Source organism: Dipodomys spectabilis, unplaced genomic scaffold (genome assembly GCF_019054845.1).
Source record: "Dipodomys spectabilis isolate Male_0828 unplaced genomic scaffold, ASM1905484v1 ptg000017l, whole genome shotgun sequence".
NCBI lineage: Eukaryota > Metazoa > Chordata > Mammalia > Rodentia > Heteromyidae > Dipodomys > Dipodomys spectabilis.
In genome coordinates, this window is record NW_024870694.1 from 15,710,827 (window position 1) to 15,728,640 (window position 17,814).

The window sequence follows — 17,814 nt, forward strand, 5'->3', positions numbered from 1 at the left end:
TCCCTGCTGAGAGACAAAGTGGTGGTAGGCACCTCACAGGGTTCAGTTTTCATTTGTCAATGCCTTCTTTGAAGTGAAACAGGATATATTTTTTATGAATATACCAGAGACATGCACATACAGATACATATACAGATAGGCTTGCTTCCCTTCTTTGAGGAGTGCAAAGCAAAATGTCTCAGATTCCCCACTTTCCAGTCCTGTTTAAGGTGGTTTCACACGACTCTGCCATTCACATCTTCCATATGAACCAGGTCAATCAAATGACTGTGTCCCTCATGCCTGTGGTACATTGGTTGCTCTCTGCTCATGCTCTTCTATGTCTGAAACACCCAGGTGTCCTTTGCTTCATGATCCTCTCTTTGCACCTTTTCCAAAATGTCTGAGTTGCTGTGATTCCACAGTTCTTCTTACATATACTACTCTGCTGCCTGCCATCTACTCACTCTGACCCCTAATCGTGTAGAACCTTAATGACTGATAGATATTCATAGCTGGTGTGTTTTCTTTTCCTAACTGAGCCATGTTACATTTATGTGTTATTCTCAGAAGCATTGGGCCTACCACAGTTTTCTCTGACAGGTGATCAAGAAGCCTTTTTTACATGGGTAAAACATGCACAGACTTATCTGTACATTGAGATGATGATGCTGACTAAAATCTCTACTCTTTATTTTCATCATAGAGCTACATTCGAATGATAGTCCTGTTACATTTTGGGGGGGAAAATCTTTTACCTATAAAATAAATGAGTGGAACTCTATAGTTTCAACAAGGCTTGTGGGCCAAATTCTCTGTGGTTGTTGGAAGGCAGTATTCATAAGACCGAAGCACATGTCACAGGAGTAACAGAACTGATAGGTTCTGACATGCCTCCTCAGTATTTCCTTCCTAAAGTATATTTTTTCCCTTAAATTTCAACATTCTCAGAAAAATTCAGATGGATTGGAATTTCTTTCGAGGGTAGTCTGTTGGCTGAGGTACAAAGAATGTTTGACTTTATACATAACCTGTGTATACAGTAAAAATATTGCAGTTACTATGCAGCCTGAAGGTCATTGCTGTGGCTGAGTATTTAAAAAGGTTCAGGTGTGACACCAGAGGAATTTACAAAAAACTCACCCAACTGCCTTCTAACAAGGGCTTCTCAGGTTTGGAGTAGCCACTGAATGGCTTGATGGGTTAAAAATTTGAAGGGCCCTTAGACTGTTTTGGAAATTTCCTTCAGGAAAGGCTTTTGGGAGTCAATTTTGCTTTGACTTACAGCCATGGTTTATTCCTTTATATGAGCTGTAAGTGGGTGTTGTGAAATACTTTTTGAAGTAAATCTCCAATCTCTATAAGAGCAGAAGTTTATATTTCACAGAATAATTTGATGTATTTATGTTACCAAAATGGTAGAAGTGGAAAAACTTTTCATTTACTTGTTTTGTTTTTCTTGCATTTCTTACAGTGGAGCAGTTAGGGTGGAATATTAAATTCTCTTTGTAAGCATGGCATAGAAGGGAGATATCAAGCATTAGAAATGATTTCAGTAGAGTTTATTTGTATGTTAACTAAATCCTAAAGTCCTTTACATATCATTAAATTTGCCTGGATATTTCCAGTGTGATTCTAGTACTGTTAACAGCGTGCAGCAGCCTGAGGTCCAATTTATTGATGTGTTTTTCTCCCCTTCTAGTTTACAAGCCTTCTGCAGCAGTCTACTCAGGAAACATGGGAGCTTATGGGAAAAATGGGAAAGAAGCCCATAATTCTGGAGGCTCAGTCCTTAGCCTTCCTTAAGCCTGCTACTTCATTATTTCACAGAACAATGTTTCAAGACACAGAAAAAAAACTTTTTTTTTCAAACTACTCTCAAGATTATGCGCCATCAGAAAGAATGACATAACCCATTTGTTAGGAAATGGAAAGACTTGGAAAAAATTATATTAAGTGAAATAAGCCAGGCCCAAAGAAATATAGGTCCCATGGTTTCCCTTATTTGCAATAATTAGTATATGTCTGAGACAAGCAGAAAAGGTCAGAGAAGTTGATGTCAGGCATTTGAACCCCAAGATTAGGACTCAAATGGTTTTTCTTTCTTGCTATTGTTTCTAACATATTTATAAGATGATTTCTTTGTTGCTTTGTATGCCCCTGCCCCACGGTATTAACCCCTGTTTTCACTGTATTTGATGTTGGTATAATTTGTGTAGGGGAAGGGAAAAAACAAATTGTTTAAATAGGGATACAGGTGGACCCATTGCAACAATGAGAGGTACAAGATGTTATGTCGAAAACCAACTTTACAACTTTGGTGGGGGTGGGGTAGGAAGGGATGGGAAGGGGAAACAAAGGAGGAAGCAACAATGCTTGATAAGAAATGCACTCATTACCTTGCTCATGTAATCGTAACCCCTCTGTATAGTATTTTCACAATAAAAAACTTATTAATAATAAAAAAACCAGTCCTAAGTGTATATTAAGCTGTTTCACACTGCTGATTTTCAAAGGGTATTTTAGAAGTAGAAATCCATAAGGAATTTGTTATTGAGCTATTGTAGTGGACAATTTCAAATAATTGGGACCTTGCAGTGTTTAGGGAAGAGGATGTGATTTAGCTGCCAATAGCTACAGAGCATAAACTTCAAGAATGAATAGTTAGGAAAGCAGCCTTTGGCTGTAGCAAAGTGATGGTTAGCCAGAACGTTTTAGTGGATAACTAACGAAGGAAAACAACATTTACCTCCCTTATTATAATGAAAAGCCAGGCAATAACAAAACATAAGAAATTAGTTAACAGAAGATAACGTTTCTATACCATGAAGGTTACTAATAACAACTCTGTCCCAAAGCATTTTTCTACTTGATGCTATGAAAAATGTTGGCATCATAATGTCTCTTTTAAAAGAATAATCAACAGCTTCTACACTGGGTTTAAAGCATAGGAGTTCATCACACATCCTTTTAAAGAATTTTGCATTTCTATTAGATAGACCCCCATTGAAGGATCATTTTAACTATTTTTAATGTTATTAGTAGTATTGTGAAGTGCTTTGAAAACTGTAGAGTAATAGACAAAGGTAAATTCTTATTATTAACAAACAAACCTGACAACATACTTTGTTCTCACTAAAATAATGGTTGCATAGGAGAGGAGTATTATTCTGTGCTCATATATAGGAATTTAAGGTTTAATTTTTTTTTTTTTTTTTTTTTTTTTTGGTCCGGTCGTGGGGCCTGAACTCTGGGCCTGGGCACTGTCCCTCAGCTCTTCAGCTCAAGGCTAGCGCTCTACCACTTAAGCCATAGCACCACTTCTGGCTTTTTTTTTTTTCTGCTTATGTGGTGCTGAGGAATCGAACCCAGGGCCTCATGCATGCAAGGCAAGTGCTCTACCACTGAGCCACCTTCTCAGCCCCTAAGGTTTAACTTTTTATCAAAAATTTCACTAATAAGATGATACATTATGGGTATGACTAACGACATAGCCCTGAGGCTTCAGTAATCTTGGATAATGAAGTAGGTAGCATATACCGTCAAAGGAAATTTTCAACAAGGATTAAGGTTATGTTTCCAGAAACAGTAGCAGGAAGCAAATGTCAGAGAGGTCTTGGCTTCAGCTCTCTTTCCAGGAACCATTAGTCATCCTCTAACACCTCAAGGGACAGTGCTGGAAAGACTGCAGAGATTAAGAGGTATTCACTTGTTCATTTGGACCCTGGCCTAGCGCTTAGATCAAAAGCAGCAAGAGCACACCAACAAACCACAGATACCAATTTTCTTAGATCCAAGGCCAAGATGACTGGTCCACCTTCCACAACTAAGATAGAGCCCTCACGCCATTGCCTGGCAGCCATTCCCATTTCGGTTAATGTTCTGTTAGGAAGTTTAATGTTTTACAGATTGATTGAAGGGACTCTGTCCAATTAACTGTGCATTTATTTTGCGCTAACACTTTGATTAGTTTTTTTTTATTTTATTTATTTTGTATACATTTGTAATTGTGAGAATGCTGTACAGAGGGGTTACAGTTACATGAGCAAGGTAATGAGTACACTTCCTATTGAGCATTGTTGCCTCTTCCTTTGTTTTCCCCCTACCATCCCTTCCCTCCCACCTCCACAACTACCCCCTCCTCCTCCCCCCTCCCCCCTCCTCACAGCCGAAGTTGTAAGGTTTGTTTTCAACATACTGTCTTGTATATCTCATTGTTACAATGGGTCAATCTGTATCCTTATTTAAATGTTTTGTTTTTTCCTTCCCCTCCCCGAATTAGAGAAGTGAATATACAAGATGCAGGGCACCGGCATCAAACATAAAGATTTAAAGAGAAACTTCTCTGAAGAGAAAATAAGAATGGCCAATAGACACATGAAGAAATGCTCAACCTCTCTAGCAATAAAAGAAATGCAAATTAAAACAACATTGACATTCTACCTCACCACAGTTAGAATGGCTATAATCAAGAAATCTAATAACAAGCAATGCTGGAGCGGATATGGCCAGAAGGGAAGCCTACTGCATTGTTGGTGGGAGTGTAAACTTGTTCGACCACTTTGGAAAGCAGTATGGAGGTTCCTCAAAAGACTCCACATAGAGCTCCTCTATGACCCAGTAATCCCACTTTTAGTTATTTACCCAAATGATCACAAACAAGGTCATACTAAAGGTACCAGCACAACTATTATTCACCATAGCTAAGCATTATTTACCATAGCTAAGATATGGAACTAACCCAGATGCCCATCAGTAGATGAATGGATCAAGAAAATGTGATATATATATATATATATATATATGTTTATACACACACACACACACACACACACACACAATGGAATTCTATGCTTCCATCAGAAAGAATGGCATTGCCTCCTTTGTTAGGAAATGGAAAGACACTTTGATTAGTTTTAACATCAAGAGTTTTTGTTTAAAATAATCTCTCATGTGAAAAAGCCTGCTTAAAATTTCTGCTTCTTCATTGACTACTTACCCAGAAAGATAAGTCTGATTTAGGTAAGAGACTACTGAGAAAATTTAGCTGACCAAATGTGTTGTTGCAATGAGCTCATAGGGTAAGTTGGTTCACAGAACTATCCATCATAAGTGTTTAACTTTAAGATGTAAGCAAGATACTAAGGAGGATACAGTTAGGCCACCTGCACAACCATGTTCATTGTAACACTATTCACCATAGCCTGTCTATGTAATTATCACAGATTCCCCTCAATGGACGAATGGGTCAAGAAAATGTGGTATGTATACACAATGAATTTGACTCATCCATTCGAAAATAAAAGGATATTACCTCATTTCAAAGAAATAGAAGGGCCTGGAAAAAAATCACATTAAGTGAAGTAAGTCAGGTCCCCAGAGAGACAAAGGTTGCATGTTTTCTCTCATAGGTGGAAGCTACAATTAATTTATAAAATAAGTAAACATTTTGGGTGGTTTGCAAGTGTACACAAATGTATTCACCGAATTTGGCAGATTTGGGGAAGAACTCAAAAGGTGTAGCTCCTTAGAAAGGCTAACTCACAGTCCAACTAAGTAAACGCAAGAAAAAGGGATACTTAAAGGGGAAGAGGTGAGGTCAAGAGAAAGGAGGTAGTAGAATGAAGAGAAGGAATGAGGGGAATTCAGTCATAAAATTCAATGTCTATACCACAAAATTAAGAAAATTGAGGGAAGGGGTAGTTATTGATCAAGATAGATCATATTCATAAACTGCTTCATTAAATAGCAACTCCTTTGTACAACCACTTAAATATACTAAATATATTCAATTTTAAAAAATTATAAAAATAAAAAATAAAATATAAGCACCAGATAAGAATATCACTGGAGAAGTAACACAGTAGACTCTATTAATCAGACTCAGGACCGTAAGCAATTGAAGAAAAGTGCACAAGTAGTGTGCCAAAATAAAGTATTTTAAAAAGACATATTCTTCCTTTCCAAATTATTCCACAGAGGAAATGTTACCCTTTAGAAATCTCATTTCCCCTTTAATCCTTACCAAATAGCATTCTGAATGCTATAAATATTTACTAATAACCATGACTACATTTTAGGTTAACATTCCCTAAATGCAATGAGGAGTTTATTTTCAACACCACCACAGACACCTAACTATGTGTTCTAGATATTTCCAAATGTTCTACCTTGAAATGCAAGGGGAAAATATTTAGAATTTTCCCTTATGATGAAGATAAATCTTTTTTGTTTTTTTACCAAATTGTATCTTTCCTGTGTCTGAAAGGATTTTGATTTACTTGACTAAACCAAATAGTTTTATAATTGGATTTGCAATGGAATATTCTTTTTAAAAAATGGGAGGAAAATATACCAGCTTATGTTAGACATATTTGAAACTCAATATAATTACTGTATGCTTGTTAAGAAATGTACTCATTATCTTGCCCATGTAATTGTAACCCCTCTGTACAGTATTTTCACAATAAAAATAAATAAATAAATAAAAGGAAAAAAAGATAGAATTTAGTTCTGAACTTCTGTCAAGGCTAAACAGACAACACAGGATGTTATGTAGTTTTCATTATATGCTGAAGTTAGTTTTCTAAATTTGTCAGTGGAACAAACTCCTATTTTTCTTTGCTGAATATTTCTTCATACAGGAAACAAGTCTGAATATTGTCTTTCTGTAAGTTATATTAATAAAAAGAAATTATATTGCTAAAAAGGAAATAAAATAGAAAGTCATTTTATGTGGCTAATTTTTCAGTTTTCTAAACATCCAAGTCTATCTTTCAGAAATATTTAGGAGTTACTTAAGGTACAATTCACCTGAACAACCTGGCCTTTATAAACTTTTGAAAAACCACAGTTTGTAGGAGTTGATTTAATCAAGTGAGTCAAACTGCTTCTAAACCAAGATTATTCTTTTAATATGTTTGTAATTCACTTCCAAATTCATTTAACTCTTTTGTTTTAGGAAGAACAATTAACTTGGGTTAACAAGAACTCAGAGTAACTTTGGAGACTTTTAACAAGTGAAAAATTATATACAAAAAAGTCCTGTGTGTGAACACACACATTTTCAACAAAGAAATGTTTAGGTTGACTCTGATAACTCCTTTTTTCTTCAGCTAGTGTACTAGTTGGAACTTAAGCAATATGCTATAGTTTCTGTCTCTGTCTACTTGCAGGCTTTGTCAGTTGGTAAGCAACACTTATGTGGTCTAAAAATTTCTAATGATTGCTCAATTGAGAAACTTGAGTGAAATTTAAGTAAAATGCCAAGGCAAAAATACATTTGCTCATAAAAAAATAGTGGATTATTTTCTATAAATTCTTTTTTTTTTTGAGAAAATACTGTACAGAGGAGTTACAATTACATGGGCAAGATAGTGAGTACATTTCTTATCAAGCATTGTAGCCTCCTCCTTTGTTTACCCTTCCCATCCCTTCCCAGCCTCACCCCACCCCCCTGCCAAATCCTCCCCCCCCCACACCAAAGTTGTAAAGTTCATTTTGGACATGACAACTTGTACTTCTCATTGTTGCAACGGGTCCACTTGTATCCTTATTTAAACGACTTGTTTTTCCCCTTCCCCTCCACAAATTATACCGACATCAAATACAGGAGGTGAATATGAAGAAGGAATTATTTTCATTGAGCCTGTTGATGTTTGAGTAGAAGTCTGGAACTTACTCATTTTAGAATTGTTTGTTCTCCTCAGTGTCCAAAATCTCATCAGAAGAGAAAAAAATGATGTCAATATTTTCCTTTTGAAGAGCCCAGTGTTCTTGATCTGGCTAGTTATTTAGAATCAGGCTTTCTCTTTGTTAGATACATCCCACAAACTGCTATAAATGTCATAGTCAAATTATTTCAGCTCTCTATCAGTCCTATTCAAAAGAGAAGGGACTTTTGGAAACTTACTTGTTTTTGTTTTGTGCTATGCACATTTTGAGTTCAAAAACATTGCTGTATAGAGACATGGAAAAAATGGAAAGGAATAGAAAAAGAAAGGAGGGCAAAGAGAAATGGGAGGGGGGGAGATGGTGGCAGGCCTGTGCTGTCCTATCTTTATGTCGTAAAGTGAAAACATCAAATCTGACCCACTATTCTCCTGCCCGCCACAAAAATCAGTTAAACACCTAGTCATAGTGTGTGTAAGATCTTGCTTAGTCTTTTGTTATCTTTAATAGTTTTCTATTTTAGTTAGGATGACATTCTAATTCTTTGCCATAGCTTGTAAGTAATCTGCCCTCCCTTTTCTCAAATCTCCCTCCATAGTTTCTACTCTGCTTTTAAAACCTTCCAAGGCTTTTTCCAAACGGAATTTTCGTGGACTTTATTTTGCCTGAAAAGCTCTTTCTCCTCTTAAGTTTATGACTGGTTTCTCAAGTTTTGATTCTAAGCTCTAAAACAGCGAGAGATCTTCCTTGACTAACGTATCCAAAGGAATCTTCCTTTGCTGCCCAAACTAAAAGTCATGTTTCTTCATTTATTCTTTCATAGCACTTGGCATAATCAGAAATTAGTTTCACTGATTACTATTTGAGATTTTTCTCCTCTGATGGTAATCTAGGAAGCAGGCCTTTGTTTTGACCAAATAATTTATCTCAGAGTCTAGAATAGAGTTTATGCAAAATAGATGTTCATTGAATATGTGAATAAGAATTTGAATATGGCTGGGTTACTGGACTTGTATGTGTTCTTCAATAAAATAGTAAATTAAAAATGTATCTAAATTAAGTTCAACTGGAAAAAATTGACTTACTGACTGATCTGAGGAGTCACACTGGAATGATTGTAGCCTAATTCTTGAGGTCTTCTTTTTAAATATTGTTCTGTTTTGTGCTAGACACTGAACCCAGGGCCTTGTGCATGCTCAGTACATGTAGCCCATCTCCATTCTGAACTCCGTGGCTATCCTGTTGCAGCATGTGCAATCTCTTCTGTGGTCACTGGATGGCTCCTGAAAATATTTGAGTAGCCAATGTGTGTTTGGATATGCCTGCTCTATTCCCTCTGTGGTTCACGACACTATTATTTATCAATGTTAGCAAGGTATTAATTTAGTCAGTATTCCTTTCTTTTTCCATGCAGCAAGACTGCGACATACAGTTGTACGTCTGGGCTGCCTTCAATCTTGATAGCCTGACTGAGATAGCACAGAGCCTTGCGAAGGTGTTTCTTACTATATTTCTCGCATCTCCGGGGGCTGTGCCTCCCTTAAACGTCTGATCGAATCTTCATGTCAAATCATTCCACCTTGCTTGACAGTTTTACAATTAATTCTGTACTGAATAGTATCAATCTCATATTAGAGTCACTTTTCCTGTGGGTTTGTTTTACTTATGTAAGAAGGGAACTCCAGTTAGGTGCCTTGAAATTCAGTTTGCTTTTGGCATGTGTCAGTGCAGTAATGGATGATTCCATCATTTGTTGAGCCCTAGTACACCCATGGCCTTATGATGATCTTTATTTAATAATATATTACAACGTATATACGGGTACACACGGAATTTCTCATCAAGGTCAGGTGTGTGAATTTAGTTTCTCAAGGAAATACAAATATATCAGTCTTCCAGTCAAAATAATTATCTAATTTTAGAGACTAATTAAAAATCCAGAGCCAGCTCTGTCTTATGGTTCAATGGGAGGTCACAGAATCTCCTTTATATTTATATGGGAAGTTTAGTATTATGTTGCGTACTGAATTGTCAAGAAGGAAATCCCCAAATCAGCAGAAAGCCAATGTGCTCAAATTTTAGACAGGAAACTAGTTTCATCAACATTAGATTTTGAACACCACCATATCATATTGGTCTGTGATAACCAGTACCTTTAACTTTCATTGTGAATGATGTCTTCAAAGATTTATTTTTTATTAGATTTATAGCCTTCAGTGTTGTATGGTTTATGAGGCACATTGTCATTCTATATGCTTTTAGTCTATTTGCATTTAAAAGGTTCTAACATTTTTTCCTGTTTACCAAGACTTAATTTATATGTAAACTAGGTAGAAAAAAAAGGTAAATCAGTTACATATCAATAAGAAGTGATAACAGACACCAGGTTTCTCTGAATTAGTGGAAGAGCTTCAGCCAAGGCAGACAATCAGGAAAATGAACATAAAGATAAAACTGTTTCATCATACATATCTATCCTCACAAATTATCTGCTCCTAGCAACCATACTTTCTACACCTCACTAATGGGAGTAAATTCATATCATTGAGGTACATAGATCATTTATAAATTGCATATTATTGTGATTTCTGAGTGCTTTAGTATTTCTGAAGCACAGTCACATATAATGCATAATTATATATTTTCCAAAATCCTATTTAGTTGATGGTGATAAGAAGTTTTATGAGCCTTTTGTGTTTCAAAGAGAATAAAGCAGAAATATTTAGGTTTTTTTCCCCCAGATTTACTTGGCCAAAATGTGTACACACTCACACACAATTGCGAACACAATCTTTTTATTTTCTGCACCCATACATTTGTTACTATGCAGGTATCCAAATAATATTTGGATGTACCTGGTACATAGGAGTAAGGATAATGGATAATGGGAAAGCTGGCTTCAGGCAAGGTTTAATAGAAGGGGGAGGTCCATTGTTAAGGACATGAAGATTAAATGGGAACATAACGTAATTGCTATTAAATGAAATTAAGGTTACTTGATTGTGAATTGAGTAATGTGTATTATCTATGATGAGAACTGGTTCTTTATATGTCACCAGACTGCAATGACTGAGGACTTAAAAATCCACGTATTTTAAAATCGTAAGTTCTTAAGATAGGAAGACTAATTGAATATTATATGTACCCTGAAATTTTATCATTACTTGCTCAATAGCAGTGGGTTTTCATGTTTAAAATCTAGATCAAATATATTTTGTGTTTAGCCATGAAAAAAAATTACTAAAGTGAATATTTGTTTCATTTTGTTTTTCTGATAGGAGATAAATGGATCTTTCCATAGACTATCCCCTTGAATGTCTAAATTTTTTTTTTTAATATGAAAGCCTAAATTCAAAAACATTGGAGGCGACTAGTGGCTCAATCCTGTAATAGTAGTCACTCAGGAGAATCACAAAGCCAGCTAGGGCAAAAAAAATAATCCCTGAAACTTTTGTTGCCTATTAACCACCAAAATATCAGAAATAGAGGTGTCTCAAATGATAGAATACTGGTCTTGAGAAAAACAACTAAGGAGCAGTGTCCAGACTCTGAGTTCAAGACCCAGTATATTGGCACGAGCATACGTGTGCATGTACACACACACACGCACACACACACACACACACACACACACACACACACTGATGTTATAAATTAAGCTAATTCAATTCTATTTTGTTTAAAATACCTCATTGCTTTTATTTGTAAATAATGGTGCTAAGTGGTTTTAGGAAATATCTGATCGTGATTACATTTTTAAAAATCCTTCCATTTGCATTAATGAGAATTACATGAATTGGGCATCTTTTATCATTGGACTAATTTACAAGTAGGCATAAATAACATTTTTTTCTGTCAAGACCAATTTGAGTATTTATCACATTATTTGTAGGCCATATAAAATTATCAATACAGGCAGATGGCCACAGACAGCGAATGAGACTCATAGAAGCATATGTGTTGCACTAAATGAGTTCACTGGCCTTACATGACCCTTAGGCCAAATATTCCACACTTCTGATCCAAATTTATCACTTAAAACATCAGCAGTATGTTTGTACTATTTTCAGGATTAATGGCAAAATGAACAAAAAGAACAGCAATATATACTTGCTTGTACATATAATATATGCTTGTAAATAAGACAAAAATTACAGAAAATGTGAATTGGAACTGAATAATCCTGGCAGTTTGTAGCTTTGATTAGTCATAAAGCCAACATAAGTTTTAGATTCAATTTCCTAGAAGACATAGATGTCTTAGAAAAGTGAAGGAAGCATGGCCTTGTTTGTGATCCTTTGGGTAAATGCCCCAAAATGGGATTGCTCTATGTGTAGTCTTTTGAGGAACCTCCATACTGCTTTCCAAAGTGCTTGAACAAGTTTACACTCTCACGAACAATGCAGTAAGGTTCCGTTTTGGCCACATCCCCTCCAGCATCTGTTGTTATTAGATTTCTTGATTATAACCATTCTGGGGTGAGGTAGAATCTCAATGTTGTTTTGATTTGCATTTCTTACTAAAGCTACCAGCACAACTCTGTTTATTGCAGCATTATTCTCCATAGCAAAATATGGAACCAACCCAGATGCCCCTCAGTAGATGAATGGATCAAGAAAATGTGGTATATATATATACACAATGGAATTCTATGCCTCCATCAGGAAGAATGGCACCACCCCATTTGTTAGGAAATGGAAAGACTTAGAAAAAAGTATACTAAGTGAAGTAAGCCAGACCCAAAGAAATATGGGTCCCATGGTTTCCATTATTTGCAATAACTAGTGTACATCTAGGATACTCTTACCAGACAAGTAGAAAAGGTCAAAAACTACGCACATATGACCATATAAGATGCTGCTAAGCAAAATGAATCCCAAGATAGAAACATAAGAGGTTTTATCTTTGTTGCTATTGTTTTTAATATGCTTATAATGTACCATGTGATTTCTTTTATTTCTTTTATATGTTCTTCCCCCATGATATAACCCCTGTTTTCACTGTATTTGATTTCAGTACCCTGCATCTTATATAAACATTTTTCTAATTTGGGGAGGAGAAGGGAAATAACAAAATGCTGAAACAAGGATACAGGCTGACACATTGTAACAATGAGATGTACAAGACACTATGTTAAAAGTGAACTTTACGACTTTGGGGGGATGGGGGGAAGGAAGGAGTTGGGTAGGAAGTAAGGGAAGAGATGGTTAGGGAAAAACAAAGGAGGGGATAACAATGCTCAAGAGGAAATGTACTCATTACCTTACTCATGTAACTGTAACCCCTCTGTAGAGTATCCTTAAAATAAAAAAGAAAGAAAAGTGAAAGCAGCAAATAACTTGAAACATAATACAAAAATGCATGTTTAATTTCAAAAACACATATTAACCTCCTGGTACTAAATTGTGGAGGTAGAATACTATATAGTAGAAATCACACATATGTATGTACTGGTGCAAATAAAATGTGATAGTCTGTGAGTATGTGTGAGTATGTCTGTGTGTGTGTGAGTGGTGTGTGTGTGTGTGTGTGTGTGTGTGTGTGTAGTAAATCTGCACTGGCTCTTGGCCTTACCACTTTCAAGCCATGTGACCTTGGATTGATCAAGTTTACAGGGCAGTATATTCATTCTCTCTTTTTCCTTGTCTTCATAGCTTAACCAGTTGGAAAAGGCAGTGGAAGCCGCCCATACATTTTTCATGGCCAACCCTGAACACATGGAAATTCAGCAGAACATTGAGAATTACCGAACAATGGCTGGAGTGGAAGACTTCCAGTTGGTAGATCGAGAAGCCAAACCACACCTTGTGAGTTCACGTGGAACCGAATGCTCAGTGTTTTATCTGATCCAAAGCATATTCCTATGAGTGGGTATTTCAAATCAATTCTCAATTTTCGGTAATGATTAAACCTTCAGAGATTTCAAATGAACTATTGTAATTATCAGGGTTAAAAAATATGAAAGAATGGCGATTGCTTTTAAATTAAAGTTTTTAAAACACTGAAATCAAAGTTTTAAAAATGGAGAAGAAATAATGAGTATTACCTTACCCATGTAACTGCAGCCCCCTGTACAGCCTCCTTACAATAAAATAAACATTTTTAAAAAAAGAAATGGAATTAACTTGGAAAATCAGTATACACAAAAGCCTAGATTATAATGATATCTATAACCCCAACACTTCCCCCAAACAACCAAGAAACAGGAAAAGAAAGAGATAGAAAATGATTTTAGTTGGAATTTGGTAATTCCTGGAAGTAGGTGTCATTTCCATACAGATCTGCTCTTTTGCACTTACTTGTCTATGGGCCTACCTAGTAGCAAGAAGATTAGAATATACAGTTTCTGTGTCTGTGGGAGGAAAATGAATCATAGGTGACATTGCAGTTCATGGGTTCAGTACGGCCCCTCTCACGTGCAGTTAGGTAAGCTCTGGGGAATTCCAATTTGTGGCCCCATGCAAAACTTCATCATTCTGTAGCAGAGGATTTACACATCCCAGCTTCCTAAGTGATCCCAAAGCTGCCTACGGCTGCTCTTTACAAATACTTTCTTTTCTGTTTCTTTGAAGGAGAGCTACAGTGCAGGAGTGAAACATTATGAGGCTGATGACTTTGAAGTGGCTATCAAGTACTTTGAACAGGCATTAAGAGAATATTTCAGTGAAGATGTGGAATGTCGAACTCTCTGTGAGGGACCTCAGAGATTTGAGGAGTATGACTACTTACGGTATAAAGCTGGTCTGTATGAAGCCATTGCAGGTAAAGCTTATTTTTCCTCACTGTGTATGTTCCTATTAACAAGTCTGTGCACCTGTGTCGCAAAAAATATTCTTCCATTAGAGGAATGCATATAAACATGTGAAAGACTTTGGTATGCTTATCCCATTCTATTTCTTGATAAATTTGGGTAATATTGATGACCATATTCAAAAATTGTCAAATTCATTCATAGGCATTGATATGTCTATTTATAATAGTTTTATTTTTATAAGACAAGGAAATTATTATAAGCAACATTTTACTATATTACAACATTTTTACTATATTTTACTATATTTACTATATTTTACTATATTACAACATTTACTATATTACAACATTTTTTGTTTTATTGTATTTAATGCATCACAAAATATGGACTTCTCGTGTAAGTAGATGGAAATTTACCATGTTTTATGTAATACTATTTTGTGAGTACATCATAGTTTATTCTGATAATCTAGTCTTTTTTGTTGTTGTTGTTTTGTCAGTCCTGGGCACTGTCCCAGTTTCTTTGTGCTCAAGACTAGCTCTCTACCATCTGACCCACAGTGTGACTTCTGGCTTTTTCTGAATAATTTATTGGAGATAACAGTCTTATAGACTTTCCTGTGTGGGCTTGCTTGGAACCTTGATCCTAATGTCTCAGCTAGGAGTAGCTAGGATTACAGGTCTGAGCCACCAGCATCCAGCTTGATCAGTCTTTTATGGATAATTATTCACTTTATTGCAATTTTTCATTATTGTGAGCAATATAGTAGCGAACACATTGGGCTAGTCTTCTACAATTGTGTAGAAGAGTGGTTTACTAAGTATACAAATAGTATTTTAAAACAGTAGGTAATATACATTATATAGTATTAGAGGGGTTAGGTTTTTTGTCATTTATGGAAGGAAGTGAGTTCTCTGCTGTATTCCATATACAAAAAAAAATCTGCTTGCACTAACAATGGAGGTGTGAAGAGTAAAAAAGAAAATTAGGAAGGTATTTGTATAATATTAGGAGAAGAAAGTGTCTTCTAGACATAGCAAAGAACTGAAGAGAAAGACTTTATATGAGACACATATAAATTAACTTATATGATAAACTAAACTGATTTACAAAAGACACATGAAAAATATTGAAAATGTTTTGCATACTTAATAACTTCCATGTAAAAGGAGCTTGCTAATAATCATTAACTAAATATAATCATTAACTAAAATGTATTTTAGTTATTAGTAGTAATAATTGCCTGTATGGAACAATTAGAAGAAACAAAGCATTTTACATATTTGTATTTCTTTTAACACTCTAAGCAACTTTGTAGATAGATACTTTGGTATCTACCTTTCTTATTGGCTTTTTCTATGTCTGCTCCAGTGAATGAAAAGGAAGCTTTATTGAATCTGCTGGGCTACAAGGCTGGGGTAGGAGTTTCCCTGTGTGTGAAGGAGGAGCCCATGGAAGGATCTTGTTTGACCTTCCTGGCAGAGAGTCTGTTGGTATGGGCACAATATTTGCTCAGTTGACAGCATGGAACTTGAGAGCAACCGTTGTGTTTCTGGGCGAGCTTGATGATGACACTCAATAGGTCAAACCAAAATGCAGGATGTGCTGCACTGGTTGCTGTAGTCATAATGAGTGAATCTATCTCCTGACTCTTTGCCTACAAATACCAAAGGATGCTGGTCATCTGAGGATGCCCTCCTTAACTTAGGGTTTGGCTTTCACGTTTTTGATGGTGTCACAGGGTTCAGCTTATTAGGAAGGATCTTGTCTATCAGGGTTTTCCCACAGATGTGTATCTCTGTGTCCTTACAGATCTATAGAAACTGGAAAGATAACAGAGGGAATTTATTCTATCAATATGTTGTTCCTGGATATACATATACTAAAAATAATATTCAATTGAAATGCAAATTATTGGAGTCAATTAATTTTTCCCTGTTTCCAACATTTTTGACAAACCTTAATATAAATGTTTTTAATAAAAAATGTGAACCAAGAGATACCTCTAAGGACAAGGACTAGACAGCAATGGCATGGAGTAAGTTACAAACACTATGAAACACACGTTATTAGCACTTTCTTTATATTTCTACTTCCATACACTGTAATAGTTATTATTCATCTAGTTTGAAGTCCCAAGTTCACATCTACTTCTGCTTTAAGCTTCCTGCTTATAATGACATCAAACATCTCAGAGATGCCAGATTTTAGTAATGATGTTATGTCAACCCATCCAACAATAAAATAATAAAACAGTGCAAGGATCAGATGAGAACCATAAAGTAAATAACACACACTTGTCCAAAAGGGCTAAACGAAACTTTAAAAAAATTAAAGTCAACACATGTCAAGAAAATCAGGATACTTCTCAACAGCTCGCAACTACTAACACCAATGTTCCTTACATCAACTTTCTCAGCCAAGACATGTTACTGGAGTCAACTTACTTTCCCAATTTCTTCCATTTTCTAGTTCCCTAAAACAAATTTATACAGTAATCTCTAATCCAATCCAAGGAAATTATCTTTCATTCTTCGTAAGTTTCTAGTCCCATCTGATTTGTTGTTAACAAACTAAACACTACTACCTCCTAACCCCAATTTAGAATTCCAGGCTCTCATCTTTTTTCCTACAAACTTGCATCATCTTATAGCTGAACTACTGTGACCACCCCATTGCTGCTCATAGTATAGAATCTATGTTTGATTCTTAACAGACAGAGCTAAAACTCTATACTCACAGAGCTACATAACTACTTTCCCTCCTAGGTTAGATTCCTCTTAGGAAAAACCCAAAATCATTGCTGATGTTCACATGTAAGATCTCATTCTCTCCCCCTTTCTTTCTCTTTGATGCATATCTTCTTCCCTTAATTTAATTCCTTGGAGATGCCATACTCTTCTCCTTGCAAACCTAAACATCTTTTTGTGTATCACATGGCTACAATACTGTCTCTCAGTGCTCGGTCCTCAGTGCCTAAACTCAGTGACCAAAAGATTCTCTGTATTTAATCATTTGGAAATGGTCTGGCCTCTTCTTTCATAGTTTACTATGTTGTCATTTTGGGGGAACATAGGCTCTTCCTTCAGTGTCACATTACCCCTACATACTGCCTCCATGAATGTCTATGGAACAATTCTGGCAACTGATCCAGATCCATTGTAGGAAACTAACTGGATGTTTTCCACAAATGATGGTCAAGGTCACGGTAGCACATTGCGTTGCTAGAAAACTTGGGAATATTCTAGGTTTATTGTTATCAGTAACATCATCATTATTTTCTTGGAGGTATTAGGGTTTGAACTCAGGGTCTTGGATTTGTTAGACATGTGCTCTACCACTTGTGCTATACCTCCAAAGTAGGTTTTCTTCCTTTCTTCCTTCCTTCCTTCCTCTTTCTTTTTTCTTTC

General features: G+C 35.9%; 1 protein-coding gene across 1 annotated transcript in view; it reads left to right on the forward strand.

Annotated features, from left to right (window-relative positions):
* The window catches only part of P3h2 (prolyl 3-hydroxylase 2), a 167,280-nt gene that overhangs the window by 113,450 nt on the left and 36,016 nt on the right, over positions 1 to 17,814 (forward strand). The window contains exons 2-3 of the mRNA XM_042669066.1: positions 13,305 to 13,457; positions 14,223 to 14,412. Of these exons, the coding sequence (XP_042525000.1) occupies positions 13,305 to 13,457; positions 14,223 to 14,412 (343 nt within the window). The remainder of the gene's footprint in view (positions 1 to 13,304; positions 13,458 to 14,222; positions 14,413 to 17,814) is intronic.